General features: G+C 36.3%; 1 protein-coding gene across 1 annotated transcript in view; it reads left to right on the top strand.

Moving 5' to 3' along the window:
* LOC104148644 (hippocampus abundant transcript-like protein 1) overlaps positions 1-19,003 on the top strand; it is a 33,380-nt gene extending 14,377 nt beyond the window's left edge. Inside the window, exons 3-12 of the mRNA XM_068927379.1 lie at positions 610-672; positions 3,093-3,220; positions 4,084-4,198; positions 6,064-6,282; positions 7,191-7,304; positions 7,874-7,945; positions 9,964-10,076; positions 10,999-11,096; positions 12,968-13,125; positions 17,349-19,003. Coding sequence (XP_068783480.1) covers positions 610-672; positions 3,093-3,220; positions 4,084-4,198; positions 6,064-6,282; positions 7,191-7,304; positions 7,874-7,945; positions 9,964-10,076; positions 10,999-11,096; positions 12,968-13,125; positions 17,349-17,552 — 1,284 coding nt within the window. The 3' untranslated portion in view covers positions 17,553-19,003. The remainder of the gene's footprint in view (positions 1-609; positions 673-3,092; positions 3,221-4,083; positions 4,199-6,063; positions 6,283-7,190; positions 7,305-7,873; positions 7,946-9,963; positions 10,077-10,998; positions 11,097-12,967; positions 13,126-17,348) is intronic.
* The last annotated feature ends 1,323 nt before the right edge of the window (positions 19,004-20,326 follow it).

Here is a 20,326-nt window from a genome sequence, read left to right as displayed (position 1 = left end):
TTTTTCCTCTTCCCCATCTGTAAGTCTGATTTGGGGTTGTGATAATTCTCTTAAGAGGAGATTGTAATATGTAACATGGAGGGGGATGGGAAGAGGTGGAGCGTATGGATGCAAACAATTCAGAAACAGTTTGTACAGAACCTTTTTGGGCAAATGAGAATATAGTATGAGTTTTTTCTGGGTGTGGGGGGAAGTTCTTTGATTTTACTTTTTTTGACAGACCTTCTTACTTGAACTTGATTTTCACTCCTTAGTAACACTGGTAGAGTCAACCATATGAAGGAGTTATCTATGAATTAGCTACTGCACAATTTGTGATTTGTATGATATGGACAGTTTTTCTTATGTTAATCCTCCTTTTGAGCAAAATATCCTAAACCAAAATATCTGTTCGTTTGCCACATCTGTGCGCAGAAGCATTTATACTGGTAAATCGATGTTAAAGCTTGTCAATATTTTGTGATAAAAAATTTTAATAAGTATAATCATGGGATAAGATATCTTTTTAGTAGGTCCCAGTTGAGCTATCCTGTTTTACATATCAACATCTAAACCTTGAATTGATTTTTCTCCTGTCTCTCCTGATTCAAACACTTTTTTTTTTTTCAGGTCTTGCATGAAACATTTTCCCATCATACGTTTTTAATGAATGGTCTCATTCAAGGTGTTAAGGTAAGATTGCTTAGAAACACTGAGCTAAATGTTCTGTGTAGTTGTTCCTGTAATGTAATTAGTCTTTCCTTCATTCTCCATAAGAGTATTTTGGACATTGAGAATGTAATAAGTTCTCAAACCATTTCTCTTGTTGTGATGGTTGCATGTTCTTGGGCCCAATTCAAGATTTACAGTTAAATGGTAGCATCTTGAAACAAGTGAAATCTTTCTTAGAAGCTTAAATACCTCTAGTTTGAATAGATGACAGTTCATTATTGTAATCTTGATAAGGATCCCTCTAAGAATGGCAGGAGTGTGCCTGCTTTTTAATGTTAGATGATATATATATCAAAAGCAGATTAATACAGCCATGTTGATGCCATTGAGATACGAAACGGAGCACTGAAACCATTATAATTCTGTCTAAGAGGTGGCATAAAAGCTACTTATATTACTGCATTTTTCTCCTGGTCTTTTATGAGCTTTTTGAACACTGAGGCGGCCAGGATGTTTACAGGAACTTATGGCTTATGATAGGTTGGAGTTTAGACAGAGGCCATGCTAGATTGTTGCCAGGAAAACAAAATGCTTGCAAAAATTTTCTCTAGTAAAGTTTCAGGAAGCATTGTCTTTGCTAACCATCCTACCCAGAGACTTCAAAGCCCAAAGTGTACCCTATCACCAAGTATTAATTTACAGCAGCCAAGAAATTATTTAGCTATGTATTCTGTAACAGGTTGTAACAATTGTAGCTATAAGGAAGACAACAACTTTAGCAGGGAATTGCTAGCTTGGTATCTTTTGTAGTGACTGTGTTTCAGAAGACGCCATGCAGCAGGGATCTAGGGCATCTCAAACTAGAAGAGGAAGTTAGCTTTGCATTTTTCACTTAGCAAAACTAAGCTTATGTTTCTTCTATTGCTTTCTCTCATTCATGGTGCAGTGTAACTATTGTGAGTATTGTTTAAAATCAGAGTGTAGTATTCTCCTTGTATTTTCTAGAGAGTGTATCCATAGAAAAGTGTATTAAACTTTTGCTGTAAGCGTATGCATTGCTCTGACAGGTGTAATAAACAGAGGGGGATAGATCAGAGTGAGCATTTGTATCCAATGTGATATTCTTCAAAATGCTGTTAGTGAAACATTAAAACTATTTTGGGTGCCAGTTAGCAAAACATGTTAGTCTATATGCTAGTTAATTTTGACTATAAGGAGTAAAAAATATTAATTTCAACTGAGTAAGGCATCTAACTTTCCTAGGATCTGGTGGCTTTACAGCTTTTGCTCTCAATTTACTTTCCTGAAATCTTTGGAATCCTTGCTATTGGGATTTGGCATAATGCTACTTTAGTACAGTAGCCTGTATGCAGATGTCAAACTGGAAGATGATTATATTGAAACATTAGAGGCTAGCTAAAATTAGGTGGAGTAGACTCCAGTGTACGTCGGTTCCTTAGGTACTTGTAGAACCATGTTTTTACTAGTGTTTGGATTTATGGTAGATCTGGATTGATGTGAGAACACTGTACAAATTAGGAGGTAGGTTTGTCTCTTCTGGAGGTTTTTGCAGAGCTCACAGATCAGTGAAAGGCCTCTTTTTTTAATTCTTCACTGTAATACAGAGCAGAAATGAGTCCTAGGTTCTAGGACTTTATGAAATGTTTTGTTACCTAGGTGTAATAATCTCACGGTTAATGCCATGGAGAGAATGTGCTACTTGCAAGTATGTTGTATATTCCATTGGACTTACTGTATGATCTCTAGGTAGAGATACTTAGATAATATTTCATAGCTTGAAAAATCTTATTTGATTCTCAAACGCTTTATCCATGCACACTGTATCTGTAGGTCTGTGTTTTGTCCATCAGTAGTATGGTGTATTGCTGTCTCAGGTTCTGAGCTCGAGTGGTCTTCGTAGTTGTTGCAGTGTACAAATGTCTGGTATGTGATAAAAGTACAGTGTGTAGCAGTAAACGTAATTCAGTTTTCATAGTTCTTCTGTTTTATTTATTTCAGAGTACGGTTAACTTATCTGGAACCCTGTCTTAAGACAATCTTATTTAAGTTACAGGGGAATTTTGGATTTGGAACCCAGCACTGAGAAGCCTTTTAAAAAAGCTAAGAAGCTGTCCTCTGTGCAACTTGGCTGTAGGTTTTGAGTATTTTAAAGAAGCTTCTGCCATCTGTGATACTCTTCTGTATTGAATCAAATTGAAGTTGAAAAATTTCTCTCCCCCCCCCCCCCTTTTTCTAAATTGATTCAGGATTAATCAATTAAAACAATCTAAATCACAGAGAAAAGTAGACTATGGAAGAAATTGTGTGCAGTTTACATTAACTTTTTGTAAGTTTTCTCATAATCAGTTTCTTTATGTTGCAGTTAAAGTGAAACTTGGAAATGTGAATGAAGACATTAATTTTGTTTTCTTGTGTCACAGGGTTTTTTGTCCTTTCTCAGTGCTCCACTAATAGGTGCTCTGTCAGATGCATGGGGAAGAAAATCTTTTCTTCTCCTCACCGTTTTCTTCACTTGTGCCCCAATTCCATTAATGAGAATAAGTCCATGGTAAGTGGTACAGTCTGCAGTAAGGAAGTTGTCAGTATAGCAGGAAATTCAGTTACAGGAGGAGTAGTTTGGGAAAGTGGGAGACAGATAATAAGGCAAGAGAAAGAACCATTTTCCTTTTAAGATGCAATTACATTATTCTGGAGCTTTTTTGTTCAAGGGGTGTTAAAATTATTGGTCTTGAAAGTATTTATTGTGGAAGGCAGTAGCTGAAATGATTTGATAGCAATGTCTAATTTGTAGGTATAAGCACAACTGTGACTTTCTCGGAGGCCTCATAAGATGCTGTAATAAACGTATTCTTAGAAGATGAATGAATCTTCAATTTATTTGACCACGTTTAACATTTTGATTATGAAACTTTGAAAACTTAACTGACGGGAATTGACTTGGTTTCACTTTCATTTCCTTTGGATGTGAAACTTAAGAAGACAACACAAGAATTCTGTGTACGCTGAGTGCATTCAGAGTTCAGCTTCTGAAGCATTAATATGATAGTTTATTCTTTAAAAGATTGATAAATGGCCCTAGAGTAGTTTCTGAACTGAGTCCTAAGACGATTCTTCTCTCAACGTCAACTTGCTTCAGCTTTGACAGTGTGAAAATCCATAGTTAGGTCCTTAAGAGGCCGCTTCTCCTTTCACATTAATGTAAAGTAAACACTAGAGTATCAAAAATCAAAGTGATTTCCAGGATGTAGGCGAGACTACACAATGCTGGACTTTTTTATTCATCTTCTGTAGAGCTTTAGCTAGTTCTAAATAAGCTGTTTTCATAGGCTAAACACAAACTTACTTGGTTAGCAGGAGAACTAGAGGTCTTTCTCAGCTTAAATTTTCTAATTGTTGCTTTTAAATCATTAGGTGGTACTTCGCTATGATTTCAGTGTCTGGAATCTTTTCTGTTACCTTTTCTGTAATATTTGCCTATGTAGCTGATGTAACACAAGAACACGAAAGAATTACAGCCTATGGACGGGTAAGATATACTATACTTAAATTTGAGAAAAGGTCAAATAGCGACCCATTGTATTGAACTTATGTTTTAATATACAGATTGTTTCCCAATACATGTAACAAAGCTGTTAGAGAAAGGAATGAGCCATGGATCAAGGCATTGTGTTAGAAATTTGGGAGGTCTAGTTCAGATTTTCTGTTGCTGCATAGACTGCTCTGGGCTCATGGGAAAGTATAATCAGAGTTTGACTACTCTGCCTGCATCTAGGGCATGTTTAGCAAAACATGTTCTAGACTTTGCAGTCAAAATAAGCAGTAGTTTTGATGGCAGCGCAAGTTATTTAATGCTGGTTTGGCCATCTATCTCCTCCACCTTGATTTGCACTTTTGGTTATATATGACTTTTTATTATAGAGTAGAACTATATACAATGGCTTTTCTGTAGTTACAGATAGGGAGGAAGGGGGAAAGTCTTTTTTTTTTTTTTTTTAATGCAGTCTTTTTCTATTAACTTATTCATTACCTTTCTTACTTTGCAAGGGGAGAAGAAAAGTTTAGTTTGTACAAACCAACTTTTCCAAAAATATTTCTGCCTAGCTTGCTTTTGTGGGTATCTATGTTGGTTTCGGTTTTGTGCAAGCAGAGGCTGATTGGTAGATGCCTTTAACCTTTCAACTTTATTTATCCCTTCATCTTCTGTGCATTTTTTTATTATGTAATTTTTCATGAACTTGATTCTTGATGGACTGTACAGTATTCTGTTATCCTCTGAGCTGTTAAGGGCTAATCTGAAAATAATGGAAAACCTTAGGAATGAATGATTCTCAAATGTTGATTTAACAGTTAATAAAGGACTTAGTTCTCTTGCACCAAGCTTATGTGTGGTTTGTAGCAGAGCACAAAATTTTAAAGTTCTGGAACTTCCATTTTATTTCTCCTGCCTGTAAAGGGCCGTAAGAATAACTGGAGGATCCGTTCACCTGCCTTTAAACAATGACGCAGTGTGGAATTTTCTAGGGTTTTTTGCACCCCTTCCCTTTTTTTCCCTAAAAATCTATAAAGCCAAAGATCCTAACATGCAATTGTTCCCCTGAGAATTGTTCCCCTGTTCTAATCAGTTCATCTGTTATACCACCTTTTTCTTAAGGTTTTTCTAGGTAGGTATAAAACTAACCTTCTAGCTTGAGTTATTACTTATTCTACAGAATAGTCATGCAGAGGATTTTTATTTTGGTATGAAGAAAAGTGGTAATTGTTTAAAATCTAGCTTTTTCCAACTCTTTCTGATTTCTATAGTGAAACTAAACAACACCTCACTTTTCAGACTGTGTGTGTCAGTGTAAGTGATTTATTAGTAGCTGTGTGTCCTTACACTGTAATACGAAGCAGTACAGTGGTTATTGAACTTCTTGTCGTAGTTAATGATCTCCTAATTTGCTGTGCTGTCCAGTACGGTGGTAGCCATATGTATTTATAATTCAAAATACTGACGAACACATTATCTATTACTCTATTCACCCCAGAGTTCTGAGACTCAAGTTCATTTAGACAAGCATTTAAATATGCTGACAACTTTTTTCAATCAAATTTTGTCAGCTTCATAATTGGAAAACTTTCATTTGGACTAAGCAGTTTTTGTAAGAGCTGTTTTCCTTTGATTCAGCCAAATTCAGTTTTCAATCTTTGGCCGCAATTCTATCTATCTTGTGTGTAGGAGGGTGGAGAAATTTTTTATTTGGACCCATATTTCCAGGCATGGAAAATTTCCAGGCATATGACTTTAGACTGAAAGTAGTTTGAATTTGAATGCTGGACTTCTTATTAGCAAGTCAGTCCATTGCCATGCAATGACAGAGTAACCGATTTGCGAACTATTCTTGTGCGTAGGTATCTGCCACCTTTGCAGCGAGTTTGGTAACTAGTCCTGCCATTGGAGCGTACCTGTCTGCCAGCTATGGAGATAATCTTGTTGTGCTAGTGGCCACAGTGGTGGCTGTTGTGGACATCTGTTTTATCCTGTTAGTTGTACCAGAATCTCTACCTGAAAAAATGAGGCCTGCTTCATGGGGAGCTTCTATATCATGGGAACAAGCAGACCCTTTTGCGGTAAGATGCACTTCCATAAATATTTAAATATTTGTTTTTCATAAATGTTTAATTGATAACTTGACGAGTCAATATGCCATAATCTCTGCTCTTGCACAAAAAGACCCAGCTAAATAATAATAAAGTAGTTTGGATTAAATGTTCTTTATATTGGAAACAAGTTCTGTTGTGAAATCCAAAGGGAAACGCTTTACTCTTCTAACCTACTCTCTCTGTTACGGTAAGAGAAATGCTGAATTCTAATGCTGCTGCTGCAGCCCCAACAACTGATGCTAGAAGACTTTCTGTATAAATGTTATGCTTTCTGCTTTCATAGAGAGAAAGCAGAAACTTTATTTGTGTTTATGTATTACACACTGGTATGTGAAGAGAGGAGAATGCATTGTTCCTTAGTCAGATCGTCCTGCTGGGAATTGTTGTGAATGTTGAGACGCACTTGAAAGATTACTGTTAAATTTGTTTTCTACGATTTATTTTTTAAACAAACTGGAAAGATACCTTTATGACTTGGCCACAGGAATGTACAGAGTGTTAATGAGGTTATAATGTTTGCTAGCATCATTCAGAACGGACTATTAGGGAGATGAGTCAGATGCTGTGTATTTCCGTACATATTATATAATGCTGCTTACAGCAAATACGTGAAATTTGACACCCGACTGTGGCTTCAAAAATTAATGAAAAACTTACCAGAAGGTTCAGATATCAGGAACTGTGGAGCAAATGGCTGTTTTAACTTAATGTTTAACTTACCTATTTCCTTGTACAACTTTATTTTCTCAGTATTTGGCTAGTATATGTGGGTAAAAGCGGATAAAAAGAAATTGAATCCAACTTCTGCTTTCTTCATGCTTTCATTAGACTTTGTATTCATATTTTAATATTTGTTTTACTTCTTTGTCTTTCAGTCTCTAAAGAAGGTTAGAAAAGATTCTACAGTTCTCCCGATCTGTATTACAGTGTTTCTCTCCTATCTGCCTGAGGCTGGCCAATATTCTAGCTTTTTTCTATATTTGCGACAGGTAAGTGTTGGTCGTTTCTTATCTTGATAGTATTGTTTAAGTAGAGGTTCCCCGAGACCTGTTTCTTGTTGAAGGACTACTCTTGGAAAACTGCAATGTGGCAAAATATAGCTTTGAAAAATAAAATACAAGATCCTTCCCTGCGTCAAGAACTGAATGAAGCTGGAAATGTGACTAGGGAAGCATAAAGCCTGCCATAGCTTAAGCATGTGTTAATGAGCGAAGCAGACCTTTGTTCCCATTCAGTGTAGTAGTTTATACATCTCAAAATGGGATCTTGCCTGTTGAAGAGCTACTGTTGTGTCTGTGGGAGGGGTAGAGAACTTTAATTTCCATTAGTGGCTTGATCTGTGTCTGTCTTGTTTTTCTTCTGGGGGGGGGGGGGTGGGCAATTTTTTTCTTCTATGGATTCCTTGGCAAGCAATAAAGTTAATGGAAGTATTCATATGTTTGAAAATAATTTAGATTATAAGCAGAAATCAATATTTTCTTTTAAGGAGAAGTCTTTTTGCTAGTGCTTTTCCTAGACTGTTTAGCGTTTGTTTGATGCATTTCCTGTTTCTGTTCAGGTTATAGGTTTTGGATCTGTTAGTATTGCAGCGTTTATAGCTGTGGTAGGAATTCTGTCTATAATAGCTCAGGTAAGCTCTATTTTTTTTTTATCTTTTTATTAAGCAGTACAAAATTGGATGCTGAGACACTTCTGAGTATTAAACTTGTCTGTAAACTTTTTTACATGCTCTGAAACACCTATAGATCTTGCATTCACTAAAGATTATATTCATACAGATTCTCTGAGTAAATCCTTCTCCCTTTAGGTAGATTTTCCTCAGGAGTACTGGTCCTTAGGCATTAGCAAATGCAACCAAAATTCACCAAACCTGGATCAGTAAATGTACTGAAAGCTGTGACTTCAAATGATTACTATGGTGTAGGAGATTAGTTTAACAATATTCAGTGCAAAAAGCCTTCCGGAAGGGGAAGGTGAATTTTGTTTACTTGCACCAATGCTCATAGATTTCATAGCTTATGCTATCAAACTCGTATAAACGCCTGAGTCCCAGTGGTCTAGCCAAGGCTGCTTAGGCTCAGCATGGAGATTGAGGGACTTCTGAGATGTTGGTATATTGTTTTTGTTCCTCTTTATTGGCAACAGTGAGCTGATTTTTGAATAGGTCTTCTCCTCCTTTTAGGAGTCAGACAGTCGTTATAGCCTGGTATTTTGCTTCATCCTCGAATCTTTGTCTGTTGGGTGTTTAGGTATCTTGCTGGCTACAGTTTGTCTTCCTGTTGTGATAAAAGGAAGAGGAATGATACGTGCAGGGTGTTGTAACCTTGTTACCATCCTCCTATAAGCAGAATGGAGGTCTTACTGTTTTGATGTAAACATGTTCCTCAGTGTTGACCAGTTTTGTTGGTGTCAGTTGTATCCTTAATTATCAGTACAAGCTGTTCTTTTAATCCTTGTGCTGTTTCTTCTGATGCTTTTATGTGTGCTTACATTTTCCAGTTGTACTTTACTCAGACCAATCTCAATACTTTTGCTATAAATCTGTGCAAAGGTTGACATACTGCTTCATGATTTTTAATATTAAAATGCAGAAACTCTCTGTTGATTTTTTTGAACTCTGAGTGCAAATTATTGAAATAAATCTTGCTTAATAAATACTGATTTGCAAGTTGGTGTATGGATCTACTTAGAGGCGATTGATTCACATGTAGATAGAATTATTTTATGCAGCTTTTCTTTTACCCGAGACAAACTAAGCATGAGAACACACAAGAAAACTAAGATCGGTAAGATGAATGTGAGAGGAAGCGTGCTTTCTCTGCAGTCATTCTTATGCCATTTCCCTGGCTTTTAATAAGGTTCTTACATTAAAGAAAAAAGTGTGTGCTGTTAACTCTGAGGCTGTCTGGACTTTGCCTTATTGGGAACTGTCTGCCTGTTGCCGTGGGGCTATTGCTGTTCTACCTGAACTGGGACTTCCTTCCCCTTCAGTAGTAACTTCACTCCTAACAAATGAAAAACTGGTCTTCATTCAGGATTTATTTCCACATGCAACTAAAAGGGTCAAATGACTGGTATAAAGAGTAAGTAGAATAGATAATGAAAGTTGCATAGGGAAAGGTCTTGGCCTAATTTTGCATGTTGTAAAGGAATGGAAGCAGCAGGGTTTGTTCTTTGGTTTTAATTGTAAATATGGGTAGTAATTCACCTCCCCCTGCCCCCCCACCCCCCTGAAAAAAAGCTTGACATAACTTTTTTCCTCTAGAATTTGTATGTACTCCTAAATTCAGTCTGTACTGTCTTAAGACCAGCTTTTATTGTGGAACTTTCTATTCTGTGAGAAAATAAATTGTAGGGATGGAAGCAGAATCCTGTTTATCCTTAGCATCTGTTTCTACTGTAATGTACGCAGAAGGCAATACGTAACACTTCTAAAGTCCTTAAGCAGAAGCAGAAACCCTTTAATAGTTAACAATATCTGTACATCAAATGTTGCTGTGACTGATTGTCTGCGTTTTAGTTTTAATACACGAAAAGTGATAGCATGAGTAGCGTGACTTTCCTCAGCAGTTAGGTCTTATGAATTATTTTGTGTGGAAGGATAAATTAGTTTAAAATAACTTTTGGATGAATTGATTTCTCTTGCAGACTGTGTTTCTGAGTGTCTTGATGAGGTCAATAGGGAACAAAAACACGGTTCTTCTTGGCCTTGGTTTTCAGATCCTTCAGTTGGCTTGGTATGGTTTTGGATCTCAGTCTTGGTAAGTGCGTTTTCACTTACGTGTACGTGTTATGTAACTGATTTTTTTCCAAGAAATCCTACCATTTTATTTTTGTCATCATGAGATTTATCTTCTGTGCATAAAATATTCTGATCTGCGTTATGCTGCAGATGTTTGGTCTGGATTTCACAAATCTAAGAATGATGGAGCTTTCCAGGTGTGTAGCGTAAGTTGTAGAGTAGCAGCTCTTTTGAAAAAGGAATCTTTGCATCATTTTAGTACTGACCTATTTTATATCTTACTAAAGCATTTTCAAACGTTTTAAATTCACAAACTAATAAGTAGCATGTTCTCTCCAGTAATTCCATTAGATTCATTCTATCAATCAGTTGCAGGACTTTCGTTTTTATTTCTGCCTTGTCATTCTCCTACTATAACTATTTTTGATCTTGGAAATTATGCAAGCTTCTTTTTCGGAAGCAGAGTGAACTAAAACAGGAAGCTGAAACAGGTTTTCCCCTTTAACACACACAAAAAAAATTGTCCTATGACTCAGTGATGAATGTGTATTCTTCATCAGAGTGCTTCCTAGGGTGTTTTACAAACTAGAGCTGCTTCACCAGGAGATGCTCTGAAACTGTTCTTCTGGTTACAGTCTTTGCAGAGGGCAAGCCAGTGCAGCATTTCATTCACGCTCCCTTTTCCCGTACTTTAATAGCTAGTGTAGAATCAAAAGGTTTTGTTTCAACAAGCTTTTTACAAGAGTAAGTTGGAAAAAGGAGCCAGAGGAAGGCCCTGACCAGATAGTTGCTGGCCTTTAGTTATTTTATTAAGAGTACTTTTGAAAGAGGGTTAACCTCTAAACGAGGGTAACCTTGTGGCCTTTTTGAGGTGGGGGAAGGAAAGGTAAGGGGAATTATGGGCATTCTATTTTCTAATTCAAATTACGTATTTAAAACAGGATGATGTGGGCAGCAGGAGCTGTAGCTGCAATGTCAAGCATTACATTCCCAGCAATCAGTGCTCTGGTTTCACGGAATGCAGAATCAGATCAACAAGGTGAGTATTACGTGAGCTCATGTTTCAGCATCAAAGAAAGCTTTCCTGGATGACTCTTCTGTCTAGAAAGCAGAATACTTACCTAGTCATACCTCTCAAATAGGCTGATGAGTAAGGAGTTTCTGTGGTACTAGCTGTGGAAGTCTACCAATATATGTAGAAAGGAGGTGCGCACATCTGTCAGATTTGCATTGCAAAATGCATAGCTTTTATCGGACAAGTTGCTCCTCTTCTGGTTTCCTCTTGAAAATACTGTGACCATAAATGATGAGAAAATGAGGTAACTTTCATGCTCTTTCCTTCCTCTTTTTACTAGAAGCAATATTTTGTAAGTAGATAACCAGTATTAATATACCAGTAGCATCTTTTAATGCAAACTAAAAAAATAGTTTACTAGATTAAAATAAGCCACATATTCACAAGAAGATGCTCTGTTCTGTGTGGGGAAAGATGGCCCTGTGTGCTATAATACTTCAAGATTTCAAGGAATGGAAAAGGGAACGTAAGTAAATAGTTGATCTGAGCAAATAGGAAAACGCCATGAAGAAGAAATGGCATGTAATTGTCTTTGAAGGAGAATAAACATTAAAAATACTGTCTTATTTTGATATGGAGTGTGGGAAGGAGTCCTCATAGTACTAAGTCTTAACATGTTGACATCTAGTAGCTGAATTTACAATGTTCTATTTTAAAGTCCTGTACATATAAGTCAAATATCAATCTTGCTTTAAGGTACAGTGAGAAGTTAGGTAATTGAGTTTAATATGGAAGAAAGAAAGGAAATACAGTTCTAGTAGGTAGATTACTATTGAGTAAGGCGCAAAAGGTGCAAAAGACAATGTTTTGCATGATTTTTTAATCTCCTTCCCCCTCAATTTCTTGTTTCTGATAGAGACATCGAAAAGACCCATTGGCTACTCATGTCATGAAATGAATAGTTTAACTAAAGAGCAAATTTACAGAAGTTGTACACTTTTTACACTGAAGAAAACTGTTGTTGATAGTTAAGTATGTAGTGGTTTCTAGTGTGAAGTTTTGCCACCTAGTGGCAGACAAAGTTTTAAGCATACAGGTGAACCTGCAATGAAAAAATTTTGGATAGCAAACAAGCCAAAAAAAAAATTATCCATCTTTCTTACAAGTTACTGGCACAAGGAGGAAAGGGCTACTTGGACTACTGATATCATAAAAAGAGTGTCCTGTAGCATCTTAGACTAAGATCATCAAATTGCTGTACTTTTTACGTTGACATCACAATCACTTAATGAGCTTGAAGCAAAAATATACTTACAGAACTTTGATTAATCAAGCTTTTTTAATATTTTAATCTGAAACTGATAAGCTAGTATCATGAATTTACTGCTTTTCCATCCCAAATAAGTTGTTTGATACAGGCGCCTTAAATCCTGGCTTAGACTGGAGAAGAGAGACCAACTTACAGTTTGGGCATATTTTGCCAGTAACATTGTTTAATACATAATAGTCTAGCTTTCACTTGAGAATAGACAGGGTAAGTACTATATTTAAGCTCTATCTTGTTCATTGTAGGCATTGGGTGAGGGTGGAAGAATTGTTATGGGGAGAGGATTAGGCTTGGCCATACTTGGAATACTTAACTTTGCAACTAAATCAGAAATTTCAAAACTCAAATGGCTGACAGTAGCATGCATGGTATAGCGACAGAATTATCGTCATGCAGAGGATTATTTTAATCCAGCAAAATTTTCTTCAGAGTATTTTAACATCTTAGTACATAGGAATAATTACAGTATGTGATATTTTGAAATAGCCGTTAGAAAAAATTGTGGACTGTTAACTTCTATTATGTTCTTGATTAATCAAAAAAACCTCTGTTCTTGTTTTTTTTTTAGGTGTTGTCCAAGGAATAATAACTGGAATAAGAGGACTGTGCAATGGCCTGGGACCAGCGCTGTATGGCTTTATTTTTTTTCTCTTTCATGTGGAGCTCAATGAATTGCCACCTGATCAGAGTCCTGGAAAAAAAACAATGCAAGATCCCAGTGATGAAGTAAGTGTAAAATGTGTGAAGTTAGCAGTGCAGAACTTGTTAGGGTAAAAAATCTGTTATTTTTCGTTGATTAAAGTTTTGGTGTCTAATTCCTGAACTATTTAGTTTCCAATTGTCAACTGTATTGAAATATTAAAATAGCTGATAATCAACATTTGATTATGAACTTTTTAGCTCATGCTAAGTAGAAGTTTTGGCTTCAGCTCTTCTAACAGAACTGGTTAACTTATTTAAGTCTACTCAGAACACAGCTGTAATCCTGAATCAGTGCAAAATATGAATCTTTGGCAAATAGGAAGGTCATTATTTAGTAACTTAGGAAATTACAGCAATTTTATTTTTGAACCTCATAGTCCTAGGCTGAATATTCACATACAGTGATTCGGTACACAGGTGAAGTGCAGATGTTTTTAATGGTTTTAATGGCAGTAATAACGCTGTTCATGGCCCTTCCTTAACTTCTGGTGCTTTTGGCTTTTGTCTCTCTTATTCCAGCCAAAGTATAATCAATTCTATGCAACATTTCTTTGAAACTCCGTTCAGTCTATCGTCTTATCCATTCCACATGTGTTTTTTTTGGTCTGCTTTATTCTTTCCTATTTGGCTTGCAAAATATCAAATCCATGATTACCCGAACTGGGAGAATCTGATCTCTTGTGGACCTTTTCTCCTTTTAGCCTGATCTCCTTGAGCTCTTCAGCTACAGCTTCGTTACTTTTTCAAATAATTGAACTTTTCAGAGATCTTATCTCTTTGCTTCTCATTCACCTGCTCAGTTAGGAAGAAAATACTTCAATATGTAAGTAACTGGTTGACACTGTTACTGTGCAAACAACCATTTATTGTCCATCCCCAGTCTGTGCACCTTACAGGTATAAACTATCACCAGAGCTTGAACATGTTGCTCCTTTTTTTTATCCATAGTGAAGAACTCTATATAATTTGCTCAAGCAAACTGGAACTCTTATAAGGGGGCAAATGCCTCTATCTATGTTAATTTTGTACAGGAAGGAAGCTATAATCAAATCTGAAAATACCTTCAACCTCAAATCCAGATTTTCAAGAGTTTTGACATGCTTCCTTTAGTTTAACTTCAGCTTCTGAAGTTTGTTAAAGCATCAAATCACACAAAGTTTTTCTGGGGGGAGGAAAAGCTGGCTTGTTGTCTTTGTACATTTATCGTAGAAACTTTCAATATTTCCTTTACTTTAAGAAAATTTATGTGTTCTCACTGAAGTAGTACAGATGTATCACAGTGCATTGACTTGAGTGCTCCTGTAAGTTACAGAAGAGTCGACTTCTGCTTTAAGGTTCTTTAATGCTTGTGGTAAAAAAAATTCCTGTGCTAAAACCTGACGTGCGGACCTCCCTATAAAATCATGATTTTTCTGTGCTAAAAGTATAAAATAAAGTGTAGTTTCACACTGCCTTGGTTTTTGGATTCTTATAAGTAAATATTTTTTAGCTGTACAGCAGAATGGTTAAGTATTTGCATAATTCGTATTACTCATATACTAATTTCAGTGGAACTGCTCTCATATTTAATTATGTATATACTCCTAAGCTACTCCGAATGTCTATAATTACACTTTTCCTTGTTTGTAGTTGCAGGCACCTAAAACATTAAACTTCATAATTCCCTGCTAATTCTTATGCTTCAGTCCAGTGTAACAGGGGGAAAGAACTCCAGCTTTTAAATAATACGTTAACTTAAAAAAAAAAATCTTAAATGAGTGAAAGTGAAAGCCAGGGAATTCAGCAAGGAAAGACTAGGAAGTAAGTGAATGTGTACAAACCAACTTAAAACCTTAGTGCTAAGTACCTTGGATTTGCAGGGCCCAAATGCAAGTCACATGTATCTTGATGTTTTGTTTTTTTTTCTTCTCCCAGTGTTCTAAGTTAACAGCTAAGAGTTGCTACATAATTCTTCTAGCAGCTTTTTTACCAAGAAGGGTTTTAATAACAAGCTCGGATGTTCTGGTTACCTTGTTTTCATGAGTGTCTTTGGAGCTGCAGTAGCCTTGTTAAATGTTTTTTGTTGGTACTTGAGCTCATGTTTTACCCCTATTTGTCCAGAGCTCTGAGTCTACAAGCACTGAATTGAGAATGCGCGGTTACAGGGCTGAACCTTGATTAAATCCAATGTGCTGTCAAGGCTTCCTCCTTTGTTTCCCTTACTGTAATACTAGTTGTTAGTGTGACTACAGGAAATGGTTCTCTGCTTATCGACATAGGTAGGCTATTTATATAGCTATTGTTGAAATTCTTACTATAAAGACTGATTTGTTCATGCAGTTTTTGATACCTTATACCTTGATGAGGGAAAGCTATCTTTTGTCTCATTTAAAAAAAAAAAAAAGTTAAACTTGACTACACAGAACTAACAGTTGTCCTAAGATAGTATTGTATTTTTTGCATATGATGTTTTCTGTGGGCAGCATTCTAAAACTATCAGATTTAATGTTTTTGTAGACCTTCATATTCAAACAGTTTGACAGGGAAGTTTGCAAATTTCAGTTATTTAATGGGTCAAGTGAATGAAAGGAAACAAATCCTAGTGGTTCTGTTTAAGGTGTGGATTTTCTTTCTTCTTTATCAACTCAGACTTAAGTTTGTTTCCCTTTTTCCTAACTCACCTTTAAGCATTTCTCTAGCTAGAAGACTTAAAAGTAGAATTTTACTGAATATCACCTTTTTCCACTTTGAAGTGGGAGAGCTGCGGTGTAGGTCACACTTATAATTTTCTTCTGTTAGGAAATATCATTATGCATCTATTCAAAGAATATTGAATACCTGATCCTCAAAGCAGCAAAAATAGTAAAAGCCAAACATTTATCTCTGTTCCCTTCTAAATAACCGTTTTCAGAACTAGGTAGCTTTAAGAGGAGAATGAGGTTACATCATAGTAATTATCCACCCATATCCATTACAGTGACAATGCAATCCTAGACTGTATTTGGACAGTAATAAAACACCCAGCAATGCCATAAGCAAGGACCACTTTTCAATGCGACTTATGACTCCCTTCAATGAAACTGCAATAGTGGAATATTCAAAAGTTACTCAGATAGATCAGCTGTTCAGCCACAGATAAGGGGATTCATTCATGGAAGTGTAGTAAATTTTTAAGTTCTTCTGCGCGTAGCATCTAGGGGACATTAATATAATATTGCTAATACAAATTCTGTTTAATATGTGTAAACCTCTTAAATTTTGATGCTGTCAGCTGAGAAGTTAGGCCTCTGCTTGCCACAAGAGTTGAAGAAAGGGAAATGTCTTGTTACTGTATGCTCAGTTTCAACTTTACTGCTTTATAGTAGACTGACTTTCTCCATTTTGTTTGATAGAAACAAGTACTGTTGTAGACTGACAAGCTTAACCTTCTAATTTTTATTTAATTGTGGTTACTGAAAATACAGGAAGGATGTTTAAGGATTTATTTAAATTTCAGGATTGCTGCAGTCTTCTGTGGAATTCTGCAATCAAATTTAGCTGGCTTAAAATTAAGCTTAAACTTTCTGGTGCTTGGTTTTTAAGCATGGTTATGAAATGTGGATAAGTTGTATTTTATTTTTAATTGAACTGCCTGTGAGCAAGAGAGGTGAACTCTAAATATCGAGTCAGTATACATGTCAGCAATCTATCCTTGCAGTGAGAGGGGGTATGTATTACCTGAACTGCATAGCCTGCCTTTATTCTCCTCGCATATAGTTCAATTTGGGAGATGTTTGTATATTTGGGGAATGTTTGTATATTCAGCGACCTTGACTTTAAAGAGTGTCAGGCATGGAAGCAAATGAAAATGTGAAGTTACAAAATTAAAGATTTATTGAGCATGTTTACTTCTTGTTGTTAAAACTTTATCCTGTTAATCTTAAGAGAAATTTTCCCGATTTCACAGCCTTATTATGTTAATTAAAAAAAAAAAAAAACAAACCTTCAGAACATCATCAGAAGCATCGGTCTGTGAAATAATCTTACTGTAAACTGATAGTTTTGTGCATAGTTCTATGTTTTAGATCCCTGTGCAGATCAGGTGAAGAATTCTTAGGAACTGTAGATACACAATTTTTTTTTGCAGTGCACATGTGAACTTGTTTGTATACAGTTTGTAGACAGTGTAAATATTCCCTATTATTTCCTGTCTTAATGGTGTAGTTCTTAATGCAGAAGTCAATATCCTAAATTCCTTGAATTTTTCTGATATGCTTGTTTCCTTGCAGAGAGCAATCATTCCTGGTCCGCCCTTCCTGGTTGGAGCATGTATTGTTCTTCTGGCTTTTCTGGTGGCCTTATTTATTCCTGAGCACAGTAAAGCCAACAGTACAAGAAAACACAGCAACAGCATCAACAGTACGGTGAGCAACAACTTGGACAGAGGGAGTGAAGAGGACATTGAACCACTCCTGCAAGACAGCAGTGTATGAAGGCTAACTTCTGAGGACACTTGAAGAAATTCGTGTGCTGAATTGTAGATCTGGAAGCAGGGTAGGATGTGCTGAGTATCTGGCCTCCAATGGGAAGGTTACCGTGTGCAAGGGAGGGCACATGCTGTGTGAATACTCAAATCTGTACTTGCGGCTGATTCCATACTTGCAGGAGGGTTTGTTTAGTGTAGGAGGTCACAACTACTAGATGTGATTCCATATCCAGGACCTAATAATAAGTGACTGCAAATGCATGTCAAATCCTGGTATTGGGTAAAAACCTTAACATGCAGACGTAGTGGAAACTTTAAGTTGAACGTTCAGTTCCCAAAGTCATATGCAAAATGATCCAATTTGAGACAGAACGCAGTTTCTGCCACCACGGTTAAAGGTTATTTTGTGTTTCTTATGCCTTTTGTCTGCATGCATGCCCCGTATAGTCCTCATGGATATGAGAGGGACTGATCTATATTGTTCTGGTATCCGAAATATTATTTATTCGTAAAGGTCATTTTGAATTTCTTGGCATATTCTCAAATATTACTAACTTGGAATCCGGTCGTTACCAGAAGGCACTGATGATGATAACCTGAGGTGACTGCAGAACGTGAATGATTACACGTGCCACTCATTGCTCCTAGATGAAGATCATATCGATGTCTTAAACCCATGTTTCAGAACAATCTGTACTGAGCAATTAAAGCAGATCCAGATGGCGCCTGAGAGCACTGGTCACATTAACGTTTTGCTCATAGGAAGATAAAGTTGAATGATGTAATGTTCAGCATCAGAAGTATGGACATTCCTAACTTCTGAGGCAGGAAAGGCAGTGGGTGCCAGAGAAGTTTACATCAAGAAATTTGTATATTTACTGCATTTTGTCACTTTATCTGCCATATGAAATCTTTCCTATTAATTTTCACTCCTGCCTTAACTGCTAATTGATGTTCAGTTACTAATTGTATTTAGCCTTCTTATAACTGTCTCACCTGCTGAATCTCATGGATATATTCATATCAAATTTCCTTTCTAAAAGATGCTTTAAAGAAGTTACAAATGGCTACAAATGTGCTAATTTTTAGAGACATTTTATGAAAAAATACAGATTTATATGTATTTTACTGCAGTGTAAATGGACCATTAAACCTGACTTTAACAAAGTACTCTTATGAATGTTTTATATGTATGCAATATATGTAGATATTTGTAAGGAGTTTTAATTTTTCCAGATGAGGTGCTGTGTAAATCATGTATTTATAAATGTAATGAGGGTACTGATGGATATACAGCTTTTTTAAAAGGATTATGTATTGACTGAACAGATTTTAAATATATATATTTTGAAACTTGTTCCACATGAGCAGAGATAACCAACCTTTTGTACTATGCAGTTTGGTTTTTAAGTTAATAAGCTTCCTAATGCATAATAAATCTGCATCTTAAGCTTTCTAGGTTTCGTGTGTAAGTGTGTGTTCTTCCAAGTTCACTGTGTCTTCTCTGCTTCGGAGTGAAAGTGGTTTAATCTTAGTACTATATTTCAGTATCTGAATTTTCATTGTCTTATGTTGTCTGGCATCAAGTATGATGAAATATGTGCTTTGCTTAGAAGTCCATATGATTAAGCCAGTATAGAGTCCACTGGAACAGAGAGGAGGGAAGAGTAGAAGGGAGTGAGTTAAAAATTGTTAATATGAACAGATTTCAGATGCTATTTCTGATGAGACTTAGCTGTCTCTATATATATCTTGCCCATAAGACAGACTATATATCATATATGATATATATTTTGAATACCCTTTTACCCTGTTTGAAATTCAAAATATCCAGTATAGAAAACAGACCTCTTTTGATGCAGGCTAGCCTGCAGTCAAGCTCCTGTTTTAAAAATGAATGTGGAATGCCTGTAAGTTTGCAGATGAGTGGTGTTATGCTTAGTCATAATTTGATTATGGATGGCCCCAGCATGGAATGTCTTAAACTTGACATGAAATGTCAGAGATCATGCACTTTAATATTAAAAGTAGCTGGTGCCAAATTTACTACTGTGTTCCAGCAATAGATCAGGTTAGTTTGACCTGCTGTTAATATGGAGCAGGTCTGAACAGATTGTCAGGCCAAAGCAGATCCGTCTTTCAGATGCTGTGGTCTTCTAGAGCATGTTTTGTTGTAATGCAAGAATGTAAAACACCGTTAAGACAATGTATTATTTCCTGGTCCAGAGAAAGTTCCAACTGTTCTGATGCAATATACCTGTCTTTTACTTTCCTCTGGAGAAAACAGCTGTAGCTTTGCCCCCAAAAAATTGGAGGTGGGGAGGGGGAGAGGAGTTAAAGAAATCTAGAAAACTGTTTGGCGTAATTGCTTCCTACCTGGCTTTCTCTTCACTGACTCTGATTTTTACTGGAGGTAAACACAGTGTGCAGAGATTTTACACTGCTATGTACATACATTTTTCACAGAAGTATCATGCTACTGTATTTAGACTAACATAGTAGAAAACATTAAGAAAACCTTGAGCTCTGACTTCTCTCATATGTAAAGGGCATGAGAATTGGCTTTTATCAAGGACAGAATTTAAATTGGACTCGTTTATTAAATCTCTTGTTCAGACTTTCCTCTTAATGTAGTCCAACAAGCCCTCACTTGCAGGTTCTTTTAAGCTTTAGTGGCTAAACTTAGACCTTTCCCAATTGATGCGAAAATGCTTAGGAGCCAGGATGAGAAAACAAGCAGAATGGCCTAATTTTTATATTATGAAGGAAAGTAATCATGAT

Source organism: Struthio camelus, chromosome Z (assembly GCF_040807025.1).
Source record: "Struthio camelus isolate bStrCam1 chromosome Z, bStrCam1.hap1, whole genome shotgun sequence".
NCBI lineage: Eukaryota > Metazoa > Chordata > Aves > Struthioniformes > Struthionidae > Struthio > Struthio camelus.
This window is presented reverse-complemented; position numbering and strand designations above follow the sequence as displayed.